The sequence below is a fragment of the Penicillium nucicola genome (genome assembly GCF_028828085.1).
Source record: "Penicillium nucicola strain IBT 29836 chromosome Unknown utg000002l, whole genome shotgun sequence".
NCBI lineage: Eukaryota > Fungi > Ascomycota > Eurotiomycetes > Eurotiales > Aspergillaceae > Penicillium > Penicillium nucicola.
The window spans coordinates 2,623,186-2,643,910 of NW_026643126.1; the positions used below are offsets into that span (position 1 = coordinate 2,623,186).

Consider the following 20,725-nt stretch of genomic DNA (forward strand, 5'->3'; position numbering starts at 1 on the left):
GTCGGGTATGTCGGGCACTTCCAGCATCAATGCATGAAAGTGAAAAATGGGAATCCCTCACTCGTTTGCCTTGATGAGCTGTCGGTGCAACGAGTGGAGCGAATCAAAGTCGCGGTGAAGCATCGTGCACGTGCCACGGGGGCTGGGATTTCAGCTGAGCTGGGAAATACAATAGAGCAGAATCAAGATGGCTGTTACTATGACTATTACTAGGACTATTAGTTGACTATTACTGCAATTCCTACAATATCATCATCTATAAAGACCACCAGCTTAACCTTGGAATTAACTCGGGTCTGATATCATGGCGGAACCACGGTTGAGATCTCAGCTGTGGATCGTTGCATCGTTGGGCTCCATGCCAATTGACGCCTGAGGCTCGGATCCTGAAGAGGGATACAATGTTCACCATGTGGCCATTCACTATATTCCCCTTCTTGCTGATATATAAGTTATATACCGGAAAGTCCTTACAGAGCACATAAGTCACATGATCCGTACTAGAATGGAAGACCTTACATAGGCCCAATAATTTCTCCAGTAATACAGTACAGGAGTACAGGAATAGCACCTCCTTTTATACAGCGCGGACACGTCACTAAAGCACCAATTACTCTGTCTGATGCGGCTTAATTGTTATCTCGTTTTGTTGCCATGTTCCTCTTTCGGGGATCGAGGAATCCGTTTCTTGTTCCCGTCTTTCGATGGAGACGATGACTTCGACTTTGCCAAGCTCGTATCTGGAGGTGAAGGTCCCGGGTGCTCGATCTCTCGAGTCCGACGATTCACGCCCAAGGAAGCCGGGTTCTTGCCCTCGGGGTCGCCGCTGCCACCTTGATCGCCATAGCCACCTGTCGAGTATGGGACTCTGTGGAGAATGGATCGGGGGTAAACGGCATCGAGTCTTGGATAGCTTGTTTGTTTATTCAGGAGAATGCTAGTGTGGTTCATTCGGGCCGACATGGCCTTGGGATAGATCGTGACAGGGTTCGGCATTGTTTGCACTGATTACTATCACGTAGAGTAATGTTATATGGAATAATAGGCTGGTGAGAGGAAGATAAAAAAAATATGCAGGAATTAACTCATTGGAAATATATATAACTTAGAAATGCTTATGCCCCGGTGACGTTGTAGACCTCTTGGATGGATGATAGTTAATCATGATGACCTCACACAAGAACATATTTGTATTGACCGAATTCGCCATCAAGCATCTCAAATCCTGTTTACATATGAATCCATCAGCCGTGGAAGTTGATGTTTGAAACCATGGTATATCATGGACAGCAAGAGTGGAAAGATATGAGCGGGGATAAGCGAACCACCTACGAACCTCGAACCTTTGGGAACTGAGTTGAATTCAAATCCAAATTCTACTTCAAGGAATCTAATTCCCATCCCTCAACTCCTCCAAATGAGCACTCTCCCCACCAACCTTCTCCCCCCTACCCTTAGCAGCCTGCGAAAGCCTCCGCTGCCGATTCTGCTCCATCATCTGCTTCGCAAACGGCGACCTCTCCCGAATGGCCGGTCCATTCCGATAGAAGAAGTAAATAGGCGCCGTAACAAGAATAGAGACAGAAGCTAGAATCGTGGACGCATACGCATACGGGTACTTGTTTCCGATATTCGTGAACATCGGCGTAGAATACATCGCTGCGATTCCGGCTAGGAAGTCGCGCGCGAAGTCGTTGCCTCCGGTTGCGGAGGCTGCGTATTCGCCGTAGGCGGCTATGGTGTAGTCGATGGATGATTGGTAGATTGAGTACTGGGGATGTTAGTTTGGGTTGAGTCCTTTGGGATGGGTAGGTGGGTGCTCACGTTGGCGATTCCTATTACCATGGTGAAGATCATGGGTGCGATCCAATGCACGTTTGGTGGTCCTAGGGTTGTCCAGGCGAAGCCGAATAGGCCTATTGGGAGGCAGGGTATGACTGGTATCACGTTCAGTTTCAAGGTTACTAGAATAGAGGTGCGACTTGTCTAGATGGGAGATCTTGGCTTACCATATAGTAACCACCATAACCGCGCTTCGGGAGGGACAGATTCAGATCCGTTTTTGCGTCGTCTCTGACGGAACATGTGAATGGAGGGTAAGAAGGAGAGGTAGGCGATGCCGTATCCAATAATCAGCCTGGCAAGAAAGTAAGTTGTTAGCATGCATTCCAAGAGAAAGTATATAATCCCACTGACGGTATAAAAGCAAGACTAATCTGAATAGTCCCAAACCCCCACTGTTTATACACGGGCTGGAACCCCTGAAGAAAGGTAAAGATCAAAGAATCACTAAAGCCACTCAGCAGCGACAGCCACAGAACAATAGGCTCAGTGAGAAGCATGACGAAAGGCCGTTTCCACACTCTCCAGATCTCCCGCGGCGAGAGCGAAAACCCATGGATCTCATGTGGACCCCAGATATTCACCTTGCCAGGCCCAGCCTTGCGTCTCTTCTTCGCTATCCGGTCGAGCAAGATAGTAGCCCGCGTTTCAGGTACCAGGAAGAAATGCATGATCTGAACACATCCCCCGGCAAGCAGTTGAACCCAGAAGATCCAGGGTAACGGATGGCGTTCCTCGACGAAGCCACCAACAACAGCACCAACGACCGAACCACCGACAGAAGACAAAACAAGAAACGCAACAGCGTACTCCTGATCATCCGGCTCCCACATATCGGCGATAACGCCCAGCGTCACCGACCCGCCAGCTGTACTCAATCCGCCCAGCAACCGCACCACAATATAAGTTGCGAAGTTGGGGGCCAGCGCACACGGTAACTGCCATATGTTGACGAGGAACAGGCTCAGCTGCTGCGTTGGCCATCGTCCCAGCTCTTCGCTCCACGGGGCCCACAGCTCGCAGCCAAAGGCGTAGGCGCAGAGGAAGGTCAATTGCGGGATTCGCGCGACTTGTTCGCTTACATTGTGTTCTTTGGATATGGCGGCAACTCCGTTGGCGTAGAGACTTGCGTTTAGGTTGATGGAGATTTGGATGCAGAACATTACACAGAGGATTTGCCATTTTCGCCAGCTGGGGAAGCTGTAGCCCAGTTCATTGTAGCCGGCTGATTGTGTGAGTTCTATCTTGCTTTCGTGGGGGATGTCGTCGCCGTCGGTCAGATTCACTGCTTCTAGACCTTGGGGTTCGTCTAAAGTGGTGGATTGATTACTGGTCATTGTAGTAATTGAGCAATTGAACAATTGTAATAATAGATGTAGAGCTGTATCATATTATACAATTAACCTGGACGAAAAAAACCCCCCAAATTGAGCATAGATATAGGTCTACCATAGGGTACATCCATGACGTGTGTGGAAACGTCGCCCATGGCATCGCACGACATATTTCTAGATCGGAAATGCTTCTTTCATCAGCTGCTCACTCCTCTTCGTATTCACAATGCCAAACCATGGGACCGAAAAATAAAGCCAGCAGGACATTGGACGCGTATACGAGGAGGTAGCTCTTGGTAAATGGGGTCGCTTCGTGCCGCTTCCATCCATAATTTCGCCTTACAGTCTCAATCGACACTAGACAGTAAATGACGCAGTGAAATGTCATATACGGACGTAAAAATTGATAAATAATATATTGGATATCAAATTGGTATTATAATCACATGTGGGGGGAAATAATACAGAATCGTTCACTCATAATGCAACCCCTTTACTCGGACTTCTTGCCATGTAGCGGGTGCGCGATCTTCTCCTTGAGCTTCTCCATGGTGCTCTGCTTGTGGCCGTCGCCCTTGTCGTGGTCGCCCTTGGCGTGATCCTTTGTTTCGGATGAGTCGCCCTCTTCTATAGGATATTAGTGTTGTTCCAGTATAGGGCTGACGGTATATCTTGGCAAAAGCTTACCAGCAATAGATCCACCGGCAGGCTTGCCGGTCTTGTTCTCTTTCTCGAACTCTGCTGCGGTTTTCTTTGCGTCACCGGTAGGTCCCTTCAGGGCCTCCCTGCTGACGTGGTGGTCTTCCATGATGGCTGCAGTGCCGCGACGGCCTTGGTCCATGGTCTTCTCGGCATTCTCTGAGTTTCCGGCGGTCTCTGAGCTACCGGCGTTCTCGGCGTTCTCGACCTTTCCGGAGCTCACGGCGTGGTCCTTGTTCTCGATGTTCTGCGGCTGAGAGGTATTCTGGGAAAAGCTCTCGTGCTTGGCACCTCCGGTGCTGGTGTTGTCCATGGCAGGGATTTGAGGCTGAGCAGAACTCTGGGAAAAGCTCTCGTGCTTGGCATCTCCGGTGCTGGCGTTGTCCATGGCAGGGATTTGAGGCTGAGAGGGATTCTGAGAAATGCTCTCCTGCTTAGCAACTTCGGGGCCGGCGTTATCCCGGGCGGGAATTTGGGGTTGTCCTTCGATGGAGGTCGACATTTTGATCTGAGATGGTATGGTTTGAGAGATTGTTTGAAATAGAGTGTAGTAGTGTAGTCAAATAAGCTTAGTTCGAAGAACTGGATTGCCCAGAGTCGCCTTGGCTTTATATACTTCGAACCCCATACTCCTACTGAGGCTATGACGATGATGACATCATGGGGGGAGGGGGGCCTGTTTGGGAAACCGGCAGACAGCCACACTGCATTGACTGGGTGGACTGGATCAGAGTTGACCTCATTGACCTCATAGTGCAGCGGAGATTGGTTCTTTGTTCCACTTGACGTAGCTCGACGTTCTGATCAACTGCTATTTATGTCGGGGCCTGGACAAAGCCCGTCTTGACCCGCTGCAGTACACTACACCACACGTGAGGACCACGTTTGAGCTCAACCATTCTTTTACTGTTCGATAAGCATATCCAGCTGAGATATTCACTACATGTAAAGCCAATACTTGCACCCCTTAAACCAACCATACAGTAAAACCCACGACAGTAAAATCCCAATTCACCCAGCCCTCATCAACCTCTCCAACCGACACCTCAAAACATGCTGAAACCAACCCGGCAACCCCCTCAACCTCCTCGAAACCCACCCCGCCGACCCCGGCAGCAAAACATGCCCACTCTCCCCCGTCAACACCTGCCCCACCACCCGTGCAGCCACACTCTCCGGCCACAGCAGCGGATTAAACCACGTATCCTCAGGCGTTAGGTCCTTAATCAACGCCGTCCTCGTAAACCCCTGTGTAACCAGCACCGTGCGCACGCGCGGCGCCGCATACCGCGTAACCAGCTCCGCCGCCAGACCCTCATGGAACGCAATCGCCGCCGCCTTGGACGCGCTGTAGTCGACCATGTTCGGCGTGACGGTGTACCCGGCCTGCGAGGCGATCGTCACGACCATCCCGTGGTTCTGGGAGATCATGTCCGGCAGGAATTGCTGGGCCAGGTGGTAGTGCGAGAAGGTGTTGACGGCGAACATGTGGGCGGTTTGGGAGGGCGTGCTGGAGAGGATGGTTTGCGCGGTGCAGATGCCGGCGTTGTTGATTAGGATGGTGGGGCGGCCGAGCGTGCTGAGGATGGAGGTGGCTGTGGTGGAGATTTGGGTTGGGGAGGTTATGTCGCATTCGAAGAAGCGGACGCTGTTGGGGAGGGCTGGGGTGCTTGTTGGGTCTGGGGGGTGAATGTCGAGAATGGCAACTTTGATTTCTTGCGCGCCGAGTTGTTGCGCGATTTGGCGGCCAATGCCTGTGCTGCCGCCGGTGACGATTATGACTTCTTTGTTCCAGTTGTAGTGGTCTTTTTGGTTGTTGTTTAGGATGCGGTGGTCCAGGTAGGTTTCGAGGGCTGTGAGGATGGATATGGTTGTTAGGGCTTGGAGGGCTTTGTGGAGGTTTGGGTGAGTTTGGCTTAGGGTTTGGCCTTTGTTGGTGTATTTGGATAAGATGAAGAGGGGGAGGATCTTCCAGGGGTCGAGGAGCGTTTTGGAGATGATCTTTCCAAGAACATCTGCCGTGAAGCCTAGATTGGGTGTGAGTTGGGATACAGGGGGATCAGGGATGTCGAGAGACTTGACCTTCTCTCGAAAGCCAGGGCTTTGCTTGTGCCATGTCGCCAGATTACTGTAAGTTAGAGTGGAGATATCAAAGAGATCGAATGGGATGAAGTTCACGGGTTTTATGCATGAGCTGACTCCCAGGTTGATATACAGCCCTGGAGACTTGCTCCAAAGGCGGGGAAGCCGAGGCCCGCATGCATTTGACAGCTTATGTCGAGCATATTATTGGACGGCACTGCCATAAAAGGACATTTATGCATACTATGCGGTCCATTTGTCCCATTTTAGAGTTCATATCTCGAGGGCCTTTCTGACAGAAGTCAAGTATGATCAATAATTGGATCCGGCATTCAATTTGTAGAGTCCCTGCTGCGCCCTCATGCACTATAAACAATCCCCACCAAACACACGCGACCTCAAAGACGCCTTGTCATCCAAGCATGAGATCCATATCAATAACCGCCATATCGAGGCGTAGTAGGAACATCCATCTCCCAAACCAAATCCAAGCACGATCCAACATATCAAATCAACCCCACGTGTCCAACCGAATCACGGGGTGGGTTGAAAGAACATCCATGAAAGAAACAAGACAATATCAATATTCGATGCAATGTATGCACACGCCACGCTAGACGAAACTCCCCAGACATACTGTATACCTCGGTGGCAATGTTGCAACGCGAGTCAAATACAATGTACGTCGATATTCAAAGCCAAAGAAACAAAGCACAGCCGTGTCAAGGTATAATCCATAATCCAAATCAAATCTCGGTAAGTCAAAAGGTAAGTGCAAGTATGGCACCCATCATCGCCAGGATGAATAGGTAGTTCAGAGTTGAAACAATTTAACAACTAGTTCCGCTGAGTATAAGATCCAATGAAATAGAAGATAGGGAATAAAGAAAGAAAGAAAGAAGTAAAGAAAAAGAAAGAAAGAAAAAATGCCTGTCGTGATTTGGATCCGAAGACGGGCCAGATACACCAGTGTTGAATTTGATGAGGGGAATCATTGAAGATAGTAAGAGTATAGTGCACAATGTATAGATAACACAGACAGATAAACGAGCTGCAGAAGAAGAGCAGAGAGAAAAGTGAAGGCTGAAGTGAGAGGGACATGCATGATGCGGTCATAAGGAGAAAAGAGGATTGAGGAGGTCGGACACGGGATCACAATGCTGATCCCGGGAGTTCAGAGGATAGAGAAGGACTTGCACGCTAGATGGAGACAGACAGGTATATGCGTAAGCGAATGCATGTAGAAATCAACGGTAGTTGACGTTAATACCAGGTGGGAGATTCGTCAGATCAGGTTCTTTGTCGAAGATCTTGTTATAAATCTCGGTGAGGATGCGGGCGTCGGCGCGCAGAGTGGGGGAGATGTTTTCGTGTTGGGCGAGAAAACAGATCGTCCTTCGGAGGAGGCGGTCGAGGATTTCTGTGTCGACGAATTCCCGCAGACTGGACATGTAGGTGGCGGAGAGGACGAGCATGTTACCGAATTGGCTGGAAGAGAGGTTAGTGGGATGCAAGTTCTGAGTTGCACGATATGTGACAGTGGCTACTTACGCATGAGCTGTGCCAAAGATATTGGTTACCACCAATCGATGCCCACCAACGCCATCGAACGCTTCCGTGCTCAGAATCGCCGAGTCAATGCAGACTTTACATGCACGACGAAGCTTTGCTGGAAGGTCCCGCACTGCGACCTTGGGCGGAACCCAGGCGTGACCGGGGGAGGAAGCCGAGCCCATATCACTCGACATTCGCGACATGTTTGGAGCGCGGCTGGAGTGCAACATGGACGGTGACATTTGTTGTGTGGAAGTAGGCGAGTCCACCTTGTTAGGCTGGTTGATGGGACCGATCCGGGCACCGGTATGGCCATAGTGTAGGGCATGGTAGAGGAGAGGTCGGTGAATGATATAGCGCGCGCCGTAGTACTTCGCACGCATGCGAGCAGAATTGATCTCCTTGGCGGGAGGGTCCGTGTCTTTCCACAACATACTGGATGGTAGACTTGTCCGCCACAGGTCAAGGTTCATGCTTAGTGCTTCTTGGACCGTTGATGACCACCGTCTCTGGCCTTGTCTCTCAACCTTGTAAAGATCGGTATGTACTCGATTGAGGACTTTGCGGAGATGAATTTGGGCAGAGTAATGTAACATCACCGCCGTAGCAGGGTCATCGTGGTCGTCAGGTAGAGGAATAGTGAATCTTCCCCTGGGAAGCGTCATGCGGCTCTCGGACCGCGAGATACCACTCGCTGGAATGTCGAGCTCTGCGAGCAAATCACTCTCTAGTTGTAGACAGGTCCAGTATGCAAAATTGTAGAGATCTAGAACAGCCCCTTCTCCAAGTCGCTCATAACGCTTTGTTCTCACAAGTACTTGACAGGCTCTTGAGGCCTGAGAGATCCAGCTGTGACTCTGGAAGGGATGTGCCAACTGTCCAGCATATAGACCAGCAAGCAACGCCGCCTGGATGTGCTCGAGTTCATTGGCACCTTGCAGGTGGCCCAGAATCTCAGTACAATATCCGTAAAGCGTCAAACCAGGAATGACCTGGTAGTTCTTCGTGTGTCCAGCATGGTCTCGAGCATGTGAGACAGCTCGTCGGGAAAGATTTCTGCGAGGCTCGGTACTTGATGTTGATGATGGCCCAAAGGACTGACTTGTGGCCTGCATAGGCACTGTGTATAAAGGAGCCGTAAATTGCAACGCGGAGTCGGAATTGGCAGGTGATAGAACACCATTGACGCCAAATTGCCCGGTTCCCATAGGAATCGGTGGCAGGGGCGAGGGAATATGCTGATTGCGGTAATCAATTTCCTGGTCCATGATAGGCCCAGGGATAGGAGCAGGACATTCACAGATAGCACCAAGAGCTAGACAAAGCATAACAATGGCATTGTCAATATTCCTTCCAACACGAGGTGGCCGACTTGACGTAGAACTCGGGCTCAAGAACTCGCCTCGTACGCCTAAATTTTCATTGGAGCGCTTCCGCTTCGCTGGCCGTGGGCCGTCACTGCTCATCTGAGTATTTCTCGCCATCGGCGACGGGGTCATACGGCAGTAGACTCGGATGAAGTTCTCAACCTTTTGATCAAGCTCTCCCTGGTCAATGAAGGGGTGAAGCTTGTACATGTGGTTCATGTAACTTTGATAGTAGCGCTGAGCGGTGTGCATCTCCAGGTTCAGGCTACCGAACTTGTCAATGTCAACGTCCGAGTCTGGACCTGCGCCATCTCCATCTGGTTGAGCACCATTCATACCGCCATCACGCAGGCCGGTGGCCCCCGGTAGCTGACTGTCGTCGGCCGAATATGAGATTTCGCCCTGGCCGTAGACACTGATGAGACCGCGCTCTTCTTCTAAGCGCATGACATAATCTTCGTCATACACCTCAGGGTATAGCAATCTCTTGATTGAAGGCCACATCAAGAGCTTGTGAGCAGCAGTGGTGTGCTCCACCGGAATTGAAAGCTCGCCCTCTTGGTCCATGTTTACTTCATCTCCAGGTCCCAGCTTTTGGCCATAATGCGAAGTACCCACATCTTGACTGCCAGCAAATAAGGCTGGAGTACCATTTGAGGGAGGCTTGGAAGGCGTTGGCCGCTCTTGCTTGAGTACCGGCTCTGGCACAGGGGCCGGCGGTGCTGGAGGTAAGTGCGAGCGTTCCTTGCCCACCCATGAGGGTGGCGGGTTAGACTTCTTTAGCCATTCTCGGAGCAAACCGTCGTGCCCTTGGGACGCAGCGGCTAGCAAATCCATCTTCGAAACCAAAGTGTCTTCCAGATGGGTGATTCGATCTATCAAAAGTTGGGTACTTTTCTCTTGCTTGTGCGGCGGCACTTCCTTGTAAACACAAGTCAAATTATTCTCTTTGCAATGACTGCAACCTGGTCGTCCTTCATCACACTTGGCTTTCCTTGCGCGGCATTGGTCACAGGCCTACAGCTCTCACGTTAGTTCTCCATCCAACGACATCGACTTTCGATCTCGCCTACCTGCTGGGCACGAGCCGCTTTTCGTTGACGCGCTCCATACGCCTGGTTTTGGTTATAATAAGGATCATAGCCGCCCACCGGGGTCGCTGGAGCCATTGACGGGCCGGGGGTCATGAATTGTGACGCCGGGGGTAACGGGCCCGCCGTCGGTGTATGTTCCGCGCTGCTGATCTGATCGGCTGGCGGGTAGGCCATGCGAGGGCGATATTCCGGTGAAGCCTCGTGCGGGGTGCCGTTGATGGGCGGGCGGAATCCATGAGGGGGAGTTGGATCTTGCGGGGAATGTACGGGCGCGTGCGGTTGGAGACCATTCGGACGATGGTAGGGCCCGTCTGGTGATAGTCCGGGTAGCTCGCGGCCTGGCAACACGGAATAGCTTTGCATCGGCGCCTGAGTTGCCGAGGGACGGCGCGAATCGGCTGGGTGGTCGAAAGACGGAGGATATTGAGGGCGCCATGAGGGTTCGTAGCTAGGATGCGCTCCCGGAGGCGCATGCGGCCCTTCGGGAGGAGGCATGCGATTCATGGTCGAGGGACAGAGGAGATTCCCGCGCGTTCTTCTCGCCAGTCGATTTGGTCAGGCACTGTACCGGGAGGGGGGGTGGATGCTTGGAGTACTCCGGGGGACTCAAATCAACATGGCGGGAGAGGAGAGAAAAGCAGAAACAGGATAGAAACGGGACGATCTGATCGTGTCGGGAAGCGCAAAGTCGAAACAATGAAATGAAATCGGGTGCCGTTCCAGGTGCGAATCAAATCACGCGCTTAAAGCTCCGAAATCCTTAGGTCGCAAAAATGCGAGGTTGACGTCTTCTTGAGTGGGCAAGGTGGAGCTGGACAAAGAAATAGTCAGATTACCGCGAAGATCCAGCACAGGGGTATCACGAGTTGGGCGAATATGCAAATATGAAGAAACGGCGGAATGGAGGGAAAGAAGAAGAAGAGGAAGCAGGGTCAGAGATTCAAGGCCAAAGCGAAGTCCATCAGATAGATCGAAAGGGCAGAAGTACAAGGTTGGGCAGGAGGGGGTATGGTATGGTAATTTACATTACGAGTGGGGAAATGCTCAGCTTATTACAGTGTAGGAGATCGACAGGTTGTTTGCCCCTCCCTTGAACTCTCTCTGCAAATGGCTGGTTTTTGAATAGAACAGTTGACAGGTCTGCTTGTTTTCTTTTTATCATCCTGGTTTGATCCGGGGTTCTAGCATGTACAGTGTAGTATGGGGGGAGGGGGCGATTACTGTCTACTGGGAAGTCGGACTACGCTCTACCGGGCAAGTTTACTTAGAGTCATGAATCATGATCGAAGCTAGGAGCCAACTCGCACCGCGTGGAACGGGGATCGCACTTCCCGAAGGTCAACCACTTCACCGGGAAACGCGCCATGCAAGTTGGGAAGTTCATCCGGGCCCGGAGAGATATACTAATTTGGACTGGGATCTGAGGTTTTGACGGTGTCGAATCGAGAACTGGGGGTTTTTTGAGCTTCCATTTCACATTGTGACCCGTGTCAGACAGGGATCGTCTCCCAGTACCTAGGACTCGGGTTTTCTTAACCAACGTACGCCGTAACCGCCAATCCCATCCACGGAAATCGCCGCAATCGCGAAATCCGCCATTCACCAAAGTTTAATATAAAGGAGGTCAGTGAATGAGCGAGAGAGAGAGAGAGACACACACATACACATACACATACACATACACAATCGACATATGCAGTACACTGTCGAAACGAAGACCTCTCCGCCAATCAGAGACGGACGATGGCCGACATCGATTGGCAAGGGAGTCCCTAAAGTTTGTTAGGCTTCGATTCTGAAATCAGATACTTTTGATCGAAGATTTCTTCCCAGGGATAACTCTAACATGTCGATTGTGTTCCATCTGGACGTTGTGTGTAGTTTACGGTAGACGCGTGTATGGTAACGGAAATACTCGGCAAGTCCCGTCTGCACCCATGGATACAGCCGGGAATCATCCACGGACAACACCAACCTGGGAAGTAGTCACGACTGGTTCTCTATGATATCACCTACCCCTGGCTGGATGAGGCAGTTCAACAACGGTGCCACCTGCCCCCTCTGGAGTCGTCGGAGCGAGTCAAACGCGAAGCCAAGTGGCACAGGAGAAACACAAAGTCTGCTCCATGGCTGGTTTTTTTGCTTCTTTGGGCCGTTGTCCTGTCTGTGCCGTCACCCGTGATGGCAGACAACAGTCGACCAGCAATGGCTGAATGGTGGAGTAAGTATGCCTGAGTAGGGTATACCGGGTGGAGAAAGGGCTGGTTACCGTACAATAGTGTCAATTCAAGGAAGCCAAGACCCACGATTTTCTTGCTTTTGATTACTTTAAGACATCAATATCACATGCATGGGTATCTGTTACCGCAGTGGCTCCCAGGTCTTGAATCTCCAGTAGCTAGCAGAGTGGAATCAGTGACGTGCATGAATGACGGGGCTTCGAAATTAGGAACTGTCCAAGCTGGAGATTGACACGCCGGGAGGAAAAGTGAAGCGCAGCTGGGATTGGTCCGTGGGAACCAAGATATGCCATTGCTGGGGTTGACCGTCGTCATTAAGGGGGTGAGGCTAGGTTACATATATGGTAATTCTGTCTCTCTCTCTCTGGCGTCCCGGGTCTAATTTGCCCATGTCGATCCGCCGCTCCCAACATCCCGTTCCTTGGGTTCGGTAGGGCGCATTGATTGCGATCGTGAGTTCTGAACCGACGGACTGTCTTGATATGGTATGCAGTACTGTGCACCATGGAAATAGAGGATTTGGAATAGCAATCCCAGAGCGGGAAGATAGCCACCACCTGTCGATGCCGCCTCACTTTCCACCCCCCTGATAAAGCCCAGGATCACCAGTACTGTACTGTATAGCCATCAAACCACCTACAGATGGTAACTGCACACCATGCATAGTGCAGAATGTATCCAGAATAGAGTTTGGAGAGCCCTTGGACATCCAATGTCGAATGCAAGGGGTTGGAAACAGACACGACCAAGCCCACTATCAATGCGGCCTTGACGCCTGTTACAGGGACGTCTATATGTCATGCTCTAAATCTTAACAGCACTTCCATGTATCTCAGAGCCTCTGCTTCTGACATCTCACCGCATCCTTTGCCTAACCCTGCGGCCTGGTATACTAGTAGGTGGCTCGATGTGTATAATGCAGACCTGCAGAATCCAGAGTCCCCTTCACGCCTGTACTGGATGTACGGTGTACCTGCTCTACGCAGCAGACACAGATATGCAGCAGGCCTGCCTGTGTCCAATCAGCGCAGGCCATGACCTTCACGAGATCAGTGGAATGGCTCCATATGGGGAAGATGCAGGTGATCTGCCCTCCCTTGACATCTCCACACTCTGTGCTGGAAGGGGGATACGGGAGGTCGCAGTGTGATTGTCTGGTCTTACTGTAGCTTGGACTGGGACTTGTTTGGCTCTACGGGACGGGTGGTCAAGATTGAAGATTTGAGGTCAATGCGAAGACACTGTCCTGTAGCCTGTAGACTGGACTGTCCTGTATAGCGTCCCCCAAAAACAAGACAGGTCTACCCTCTCCTACAATCATAAGCTAAGCGAGGTGTTGCTAACACGCGCTAAATGTCCACAGTCTGAAATCTCACATTGCAACGGCAACCCCAGTCGATTGACGGAACATGTGTAAGTACCGTACTGGAATGCGCAGTAATGGTATGTAAGATACGATATACCGCAACAGCCATCACTTTCCATCGCGAGCTGCATCGGCGATGGAAGCGCATGATTCGCGCTCCCGCCACCGATCGGTTATGCCACGCCCACCGCTCCCGAATATGATCGCCTCTATCTGTTCACGGCTGGGGCCAGACTTTGCTGTAGAGGCTATATGAACGGGACATGCAGCTCTCCTCATGTCCAGCTTACTCTCTAGACGAAGATGCTCTCTCCAGTAGTCCAGTCCATATCTGTCGAGACCTGTACAACTGATCGGGACGCTGCAGACTTCATCGCACAAGCGGTTGTGAATCGCGAATCGCGCGGTAAATCTTGGGCGCTTTCGTCCCCGCACACGGTTTGCTTTCGGATGTGATCTGTACGCCGTTTGGCTCCGTCGCTGAAACTGATACGTCGAGATTCGATTGCCTCTTCGGTTCCCACGTGGGACTAGCACCATGTGGGATGAGTTAGGGTTGTTCTACAGTACGATTCTCGAGTGCTCTCACACACTCGATCATAGAGTAACTGATGTGAAATGGGTTTCTGGCACTATCTCCAGTCTGAAACTGACTCCTAAAGTCCAACTCTGCTAGCGTGTACTGTATAGCTTCTAGCAGAAATACCAGCCCCGCCAGCTCGCCCAAGTACAGTACTCGACCTCCACAAGGCTGTCGACAACCCTCAATCTCAATCTGGTCACTTGCATAACAACAACCTCCTCACGCTGCACCATCCCTTGAATATTGACTTCAGGTCTACAGTAAAGGACTGTCCAGAGCTGATCTCACAAGAACTCCTGGTCTGTTCCTCAGACGCAAGGAAAATCCTCAACCCAGATCCAAATTCAAATCTACTGTCCGTCCAGTCCAGCATGCAGTCGAGTCGGCATCAGAACCAACCCCTCTCCCCAAAAAAGCAGGCTCTTTGCAGAAACCTCAGTCTTTAAGTCAATCCTGCAGTTGCAGTTGCCATCCAGCAAGCATCCCGTACGTATCAGGCAAGAGCCATCTCCCAACCCGGAGCTACAGTACTGCATACTGTACCGTAGACAATACCCAGTCCCCAATCCAGCCTGCTTTAGCTTTATTTCAAACTCCCCCCGGCGCTCTTGGAAATTATCACCGCTCCCCTGTCAACCATGGACTTTGTCCTTTCCGTTTGAATAGTACCGTGCAGAATTCCCGACAAGCCATCGCCATCGTGCCGCCCGGCGGCTGAGCCTCGTCTGCAGTTTGCTGTGGGCGCTGCACTGCACTGTACTGTATACGGAATATGTGCATGTACTGTGCTGCATCATGCTCTGCAGTGTCTGTGTACCTTGCTGGGAGGGCCGGGGCGTTTCAAACGCGACTGCCTTTGAGCGCTGGGGTTGAATCCGCCGTTTTGGAGTCACACTCTACTTACTGTATGCATCGCTGGATGGGTTTGTTACTGTATTGCCTACTTAGGGGAGGAGACAAAGGGTGCTTGTTAAAGATGTATTTTTTTTTTAAAAAAAAAGATCAACTTTCTAGATGTGACTGCATATTATGCAGTACGTTACTTACAGTAGCTCGACTGCACTGTATGATCAGAAATTGTGAATCGTGAGGATATGTGCATGATTCCAAGATGCAAGAACCAACACCCAGTTGGGTACAGTACAGTAGTTGAAGGCAAGTCTAAAATGTGTAATCTCCATCTTACTATATTCCTACCTCATCTCACCTTACCATTCCTCGTCCTCCTAAAAGCTCACTTATACAGTTCAGCAAGTGATCCCATCACACTCTATCCTATCAAATGATCCAACCCATCCAATCTCAAACTCTCCCCCTTCAGCCATCAAGGGGCACGCAAAAGTACATCAAAACGTACCTCTCCACCCCTAACACCAACACTAACTTAACACTAACACTAACACACCTCCACAACCAGCTCCCAGGTCCCCGAGGACCCCGATCCCAACACTTAACTGACATCCCCTATACTGGACATGCCCATCTTCGCATAACTTAGCTTAACTTACTTACATGTACGGAGTACCTCGCATCCTCACGGAGCCAGCGTGTGCCAATCTGCGCCCCTAGCCCCCAGCCTCCACATGGCTGCCCAGTCTAGCGGGTATTCACCGTACTTTTGTAGGGTCCCCATTGGGCGGTTTTCCGAGGTAGGGGCGTTGGGGGCGTACTGTATGGACAGTCTCAGTTGTTTTCTGCTTGAGATCTGGTTGCCGGGCTCTTTTCCGATTTCGGGGTTGGCTTAGGGAGGGATGTGATGTGATGAGTTTACCACAGGTCGGTGGTGCGTACATGTATGGGGTTTACTGTAAGTTAAGTTAAGTTACGGGTTACTGGCCTTGTACTTGTTCGGTGCTGGACAGTCGATCGGGTTATATTTGGAGGTTTGCTGGTTCTTCTGATTGCCATAGTCATGGGTACTGTAGGATCGGCTTCACTGGAATATCCAATCCCAATGCAATAATACCGGAATCTCCCCAATCGTGAAATAAGTTAAGCGAACCCCGTGGGAACGTTACGGAAGAATTCGACCCACTCAGGAAACACAGCACAAACCGTTCACAGTCCAGGTCCAAGTCCAAGTTGCTGAAGAACACACAACGTGGGGAAATTCCCGATACCAGACTTCGATCTACTGTAGTCAATGCAGAGATTTCACAATATCATACAACTTACACATCCACAATTGTTCTAAGGTTTCTTCAACCCACAGAGTTCACCGGTGTATCTACTAGTCCCTTTCCGCATCCCCTTCCCCTTCCACTTCCACTTCCCACACATCAATCCGACACCTACAGCAACGCCATGTACAGTACTATAGAAATACCCGGAAAAAATAACAATAATACAGTATACCTCAAGGCCATAGCGGCTCCCCATCTCCACCTACGCCATTCAATTTCCACCACTCCAGCACGATAATCCACAGACCACACGGAAACCCCGACCTCGGGACTATCAAATGGATACATCACATCGGAGAGGGTCTGGAACAGGTTGTGGCAAGGCTAACTTAAGCCTGATCGGGTGTTTTGGTTCGAATCTTGAGCTCTTCGTTGGTACTTTGTAGACGACCGAATATCTCCGGTCAGGGCGGTGTTTGGGATTTCCAGTTGATGTCTTGCCTTTGTGCAGTAAGTCATGGTGGATGAGGAGGGATGTTGGATATCAGATATTGGGTATTGGACATTCGATATGTGGAGTTGGGGATCTTGGCCTGGTGGGGAGAGTGGGATGGTTATTGTCATGGCTACTGTACATGTACATGTACTGTAGGTTACTATTGATGTGCGGTACATGTGCATGCATCCATTCCCTGAAGAATTGAGGGTCCTGATGGACTGTGGACACCAGTCTATCGCTTCGGGTTGAAAATCTGTTTTCACTGGCTGGGGGACTATGTCGCTGGTCTGTTGATGACGTTCACTTGCGTCTGTGTACTGGGATACTACAGTACGGTATATCCACTACAGTGCTGTGCTGTGATGCTGGGAGCAGGATTGGTGATGTTGACGATCTGGAACGTGTCATTGGGATTGAAGTCACTGTGGCGCTTCTTCGTTTTGGTAGATGCAGTTCACTGGTCGGAGATATTGTAAGTGATATTTAGGGGGGATATCATGAGCTGTTTCTGCTTTGAGGGATTCCCGTGTGCAGGACTAGGGGATAGTGTCGTGTTGGCCTCGTTGACCAAAGTACGGTGTCGGGTTGGACGGTGACAGATATCGATGGCATGGGAACTGAGAGTGAAATTATAACGATACATCAAGAGAGGATCTCTTGCGCTAGAAACGAACTGACTTGATATCAAGCGTGATGTTCGTTACTTGTATGTGGCTCCGAGCTTCCCTTAATACTCAGGTGAGACAGCTACGACATCAATCGAATCATCTGAAGCTCTTCAAGATATAACCCTCTAGTCTAGATCTCGCCTGGAAACCAAGGTGGCCCAAAATGGCCCTCGATCTCAACTTCAAGGCCAGCAGACATGATATCAAAGTCCCGAAAATGCCATCCAATATCCAAAGAAAGAAACCCTCCCCAGAACCAACGCAAGAACAAGATGCAGGATATCAAGTGTCATTGGGGTATGGAAGATGCGCAGAGCAAAAAACGTCACAGCAACTCTACCTATTGCCGCGTATGTACAAGATGCATCGCTTTCGAAAAATCCAGTCTAGATCCAGAACCCAGATTGCAACTTATAGTGCAGGTTCCCGACATGCTATACGCCATGTGCCAGCTATATCATAACTTCTGTCTCTACGAAGAGACAGGCATTGTGTCGCGCAGCTGGTAGTGGAACAGCTGCCACACGCCCTTGAGGGCTTCTAAACGATCATCCTTGTCGAAGAGGTCGAACCATTTAGTTCGCTGCAATTTCAGAACATGCCATGGCTGCTCTGTGTCGGAGTTTGGTGGGAATGTGCTCTCGCCGTTGGTGAGAATGTCCAAGTAGCGTTTGTGAACGCGGAGATGGAGAATTGAAACGTGGTGGTTGATTGAGGAGATCATGTAAATCTAAACGAGAGATTAGCTCGACTGCCACTATAACGGCACCTCAGCTGAGGAAGAAAAATTCACTTACATCGTCAAATGGACTTTCCCGGGCCTTACCGATCTGCATATAACTCATTCTCTTATCCCAGAGACTCGGCCCAGGCTGAATAATCTTCCACTTCTCACTGCTCGTCAGTCGGCGCATGGCACTCGGCCTCCGCGACAGCGATGTGACGAATGGATGCTCGAACTGGTGTCGCTTGCGCGCAATGTCCGCCGCCGGGGCGGAAGGCCTGGCTTCTTCCATCATAGAGTCTGGCAGGGACATCCCGTGTCCCATATTGACGAGATCATCCAGGATCCCATCGTGGGGGGCGCCTCCAAAGCGGGGCGCCATCGTCCACCACTTGCCCTCTCCGGGTCGCTGTTCAATTTCGCCCTCGCGAGCTCGCTCTTGGGCTGCGAGGAGCATACCTCCGACTTCGCGGAAGATATCACTGACTTCGCCAATTCCGTGGCCTTCGGTATCCGCGTTGGTGCGGAATGTGGTTTCAGGTCGGCATTGCGCGATCAATACAGGGCCTTCGAGCATGCCGCTTCGTGCAATCTGGCGGTCTCGTGGTGATCGTGATGCCTGGAAGGACTGCCGCACGGGGAAGAGGAGGTTCTTGGTCATCAATCGTGGGGGAAGTGTTGGTACTGTGACTTGACAGCCGAATGGCCACGCGACCATCTCGACAAAGGCTCGAATTGTCTCGTCACGTACTTCGTCGGGCATATCGTGCCCCGTGCCGATTCTGCGACCCGTATACATGGCCACATAAGGCATGTGCTCGTCAAGGGGGGTTGCGGCTGTAGTGGTCGAGGTTTCAGAGGTCTGTATCCTGTCCACTTCCATTTCATCCTCCGTGGGAATGATTCCCGTGGCTGCTGCCCGTTCCATTTGCTCTTCCAGGTGCATTTGGGCATCTTCTTCCAACTCCATCTCATTGGGAGGCGTCGGTTCGGGAGTTGCTGGACGCTCAAAGTAGTGGTCCAAGCTGGTGTCCCAGTATTGAGCCACATGCTCTAATCCTGTCCAGAACTTCCTGGACTGTGTCACGCGAACCCGACTCCGGCCCTCACGCGGCGGCAAACGTGCCACCTCACGGAAACTGTCGTCGTTGTCCAAGGTCAACTCGCTTTTGAGTACCTCATATCGATCCTTGGCGGGGTAGGGAACTCCGTTGCCCATCAGCGGACGGGCCTCATCCTCTGTTGGCTCGGATGTGGCTTCCCATGGCAAAGGAGCAAGGGCGAGTGTCTGGTCGGGAAACATGTGGCATACATCAACGTCGGATTCTAATTGAAGATTCAACGCCTTGAATCGGTCCAAACAGATATCTTGGGGGCGTTTGATATCAGCCAGGAGATCTGAAATATCCTTGAGTTTCGAGTCCGCTTCATTAGGAACGACATTGGGCAGGGTGTAGGCGGGGAAATCGAGGGGTGTTGGGTCGGCGGGGGGACGTCTTTCTTTCTCCGGCTCCGAGGTGGCAGAGGGCAAGGCTGTATCGATGTTGAGTTAGCTGCTGACACCACAGATATTGGAGTCCGATGTCATGGGGGATTGAAGGTCGCGTGGGAGAACCATGCGCCACATTCCACCTATGACGATTCAGGGACTCGAACAGTTGCCCAGGGAGGGGCAGGGAAAGACCATCAAGAACAGGGAGGCTCACCCAGCCCAGAACCCCAGCCAAACATCGTGAGCTGGATGCAAATGCAAGATTACCGCAAACTCTCAGGTCACATGCGGGGAAGGCAAAGTGACCGAGCGGTATAGAAACAAGACCGAGACCGAAACAAAGGCAGAGAGGGAGAGATCAGGCAAAATGCGAAAGACTAAGGGAGAGACTGATAGAGAGAGAGAGAGAGAGAGACAAAACAGACACAATAGATCAAAGCGAATGTGTTTAGGAGGGAAGTTTCACGGGACTTGTGGGGAACCGTAATATTCGCCCCAACATCCAACTATGTTCGAACCGTGTGGTATGCAAAAGTACGGATGGAACGTATTACTAGGGGATGTAGATATGTGTCTGTGTTCATAACTATACTCCTCACAGCCCTCGATCTCGCGTTGGAGTCTGCGATTCTATTTGTTTATGGGTCACATGACTGGGTCATGCCCGAAGAGGGCACTGCTCCTCAGTCTCACAAGAGGTTACAACATCACATCACAATATCAGAATATCATATCACAATATCACAAGCTCACCAGATCACTCTGAACCCCTAAAGAACGCCTTGTCCTCCAAACTAAGCTAAGCATGAAACATCCAGGAGTGGACTGGTCCAAAGGGCCACACTTCGGTTCTCCCCACAAAGCCGAAACCGCCCTGTTTCGTCTGCCGGGGCGATATATCCCTCGAAGCCTATGAACAATGACGACCCAGTGTGCAGAGAACTTAGCCAGTGTCACATTTGTTCAGAGTTTGGGGGGCTGATCAGCCTCATCTGGGCCTCTTATTGGACCGGGGGTGGCTAAGCGCTCTCCTGTCACAGATGGAGGGGTGAGTTACT

The 20,725-nt window shown here is 51.0% G+C and overlaps 6 protein-coding genes across 6 annotated transcripts; all 6 read right to left on the reverse strand.

Moving 5' to 3' along the window:
- Positions 1-636: 636 nt before the first annotated feature.
- On the reverse strand, positions 637-996 carry N7511_002764 (uncharacterized protein; the record flags this gene model as incomplete). Its single annotated transcript, XM_057125189.1, has 1 exon — positions 637-996. One exon carries the CDS (start codon positions 994-996, stop codon positions 637-639), a length of 360 nt encoding a protein of 119 aa, XP_056987348.1.
- Positions 997-1,390: 394 nt separating this feature from the next.
- N7511_002765 (uncharacterized protein) lies at positions 1,391-3,179 on the reverse strand (the record flags this gene model as incomplete). The annotated part of the gene is made up of 4 exons (XM_057125190.1): positions 1,391-1,771; positions 1,825-1,916; positions 2,010-2,137; positions 2,197-3,179. The coding sequence occupies 4 exons, from the start codon at positions 3,177-3,179 to the stop codon at positions 1,391-1,393; spliced, it is 1,584 nt and encodes a 527-aa protein (XP_056987349.1).
- Positions 3,180-3,669: 490 nt separating this feature from the next.
- On the reverse strand, positions 3,670-4,377 carry N7511_002766 (uncharacterized protein; the record flags this gene model as incomplete). The annotated part of the gene is made up of 2 exons (XM_057125191.1): positions 3,670-3,803; positions 3,864-4,377. 2 exons carry the CDS (start codon positions 4,375-4,377, stop codon positions 3,670-3,672), a joined length of 648 nt encoding a protein of 215 aa, XP_056987350.1.
- Positions 4,378-4,886: 509 nt separating this feature from the next.
- Positions 4,887-6,952, reverse strand: N7511_002767 (short chain dehydrogenase/reductase family protein; the record flags this gene model as incomplete). The annotated part of the gene is made up of 2 exons (XM_057125192.1): positions 4,887-6,003; positions 6,912-6,952. 2 exons carry the CDS (start codon positions 6,950-6,952, stop codon positions 4,887-4,889), a joined length of 1,158 nt encoding a protein of 385 aa, XP_056987351.1.
- Positions 6,953-7,204: 252 nt separating this feature from the next.
- clcA (putative C6 finger domain protein) lies at positions 7,205-10,476 on the reverse strand (the record flags this gene model as incomplete). Its single annotated transcript, XM_057125193.1, has 3 exons — positions 7,205-7,445; positions 7,509-9,895; positions 9,952-10,476. 3 exons carry the CDS (start codon positions 10,474-10,476, stop codon positions 7,205-7,207), a joined length of 3,153 nt encoding a protein of 1,050 aa, XP_056987352.1.
- Positions 10,477-17,923: 7,447 nt separating this feature from the next.
- N7511_002769 (uncharacterized protein) lies at positions 17,924-19,906 on the reverse strand (the record flags this gene model as incomplete). The annotated part of the gene is made up of 3 exons (XM_057125194.1): positions 17,924-18,181; positions 18,249-19,708; positions 19,882-19,906. 3 exons carry the CDS (start codon positions 19,904-19,906, stop codon positions 17,924-17,926), a joined length of 1,743 nt encoding a protein of 580 aa, XP_056987353.1.
- Positions 19,907-20,725: the final 819 nt, after the last annotated feature.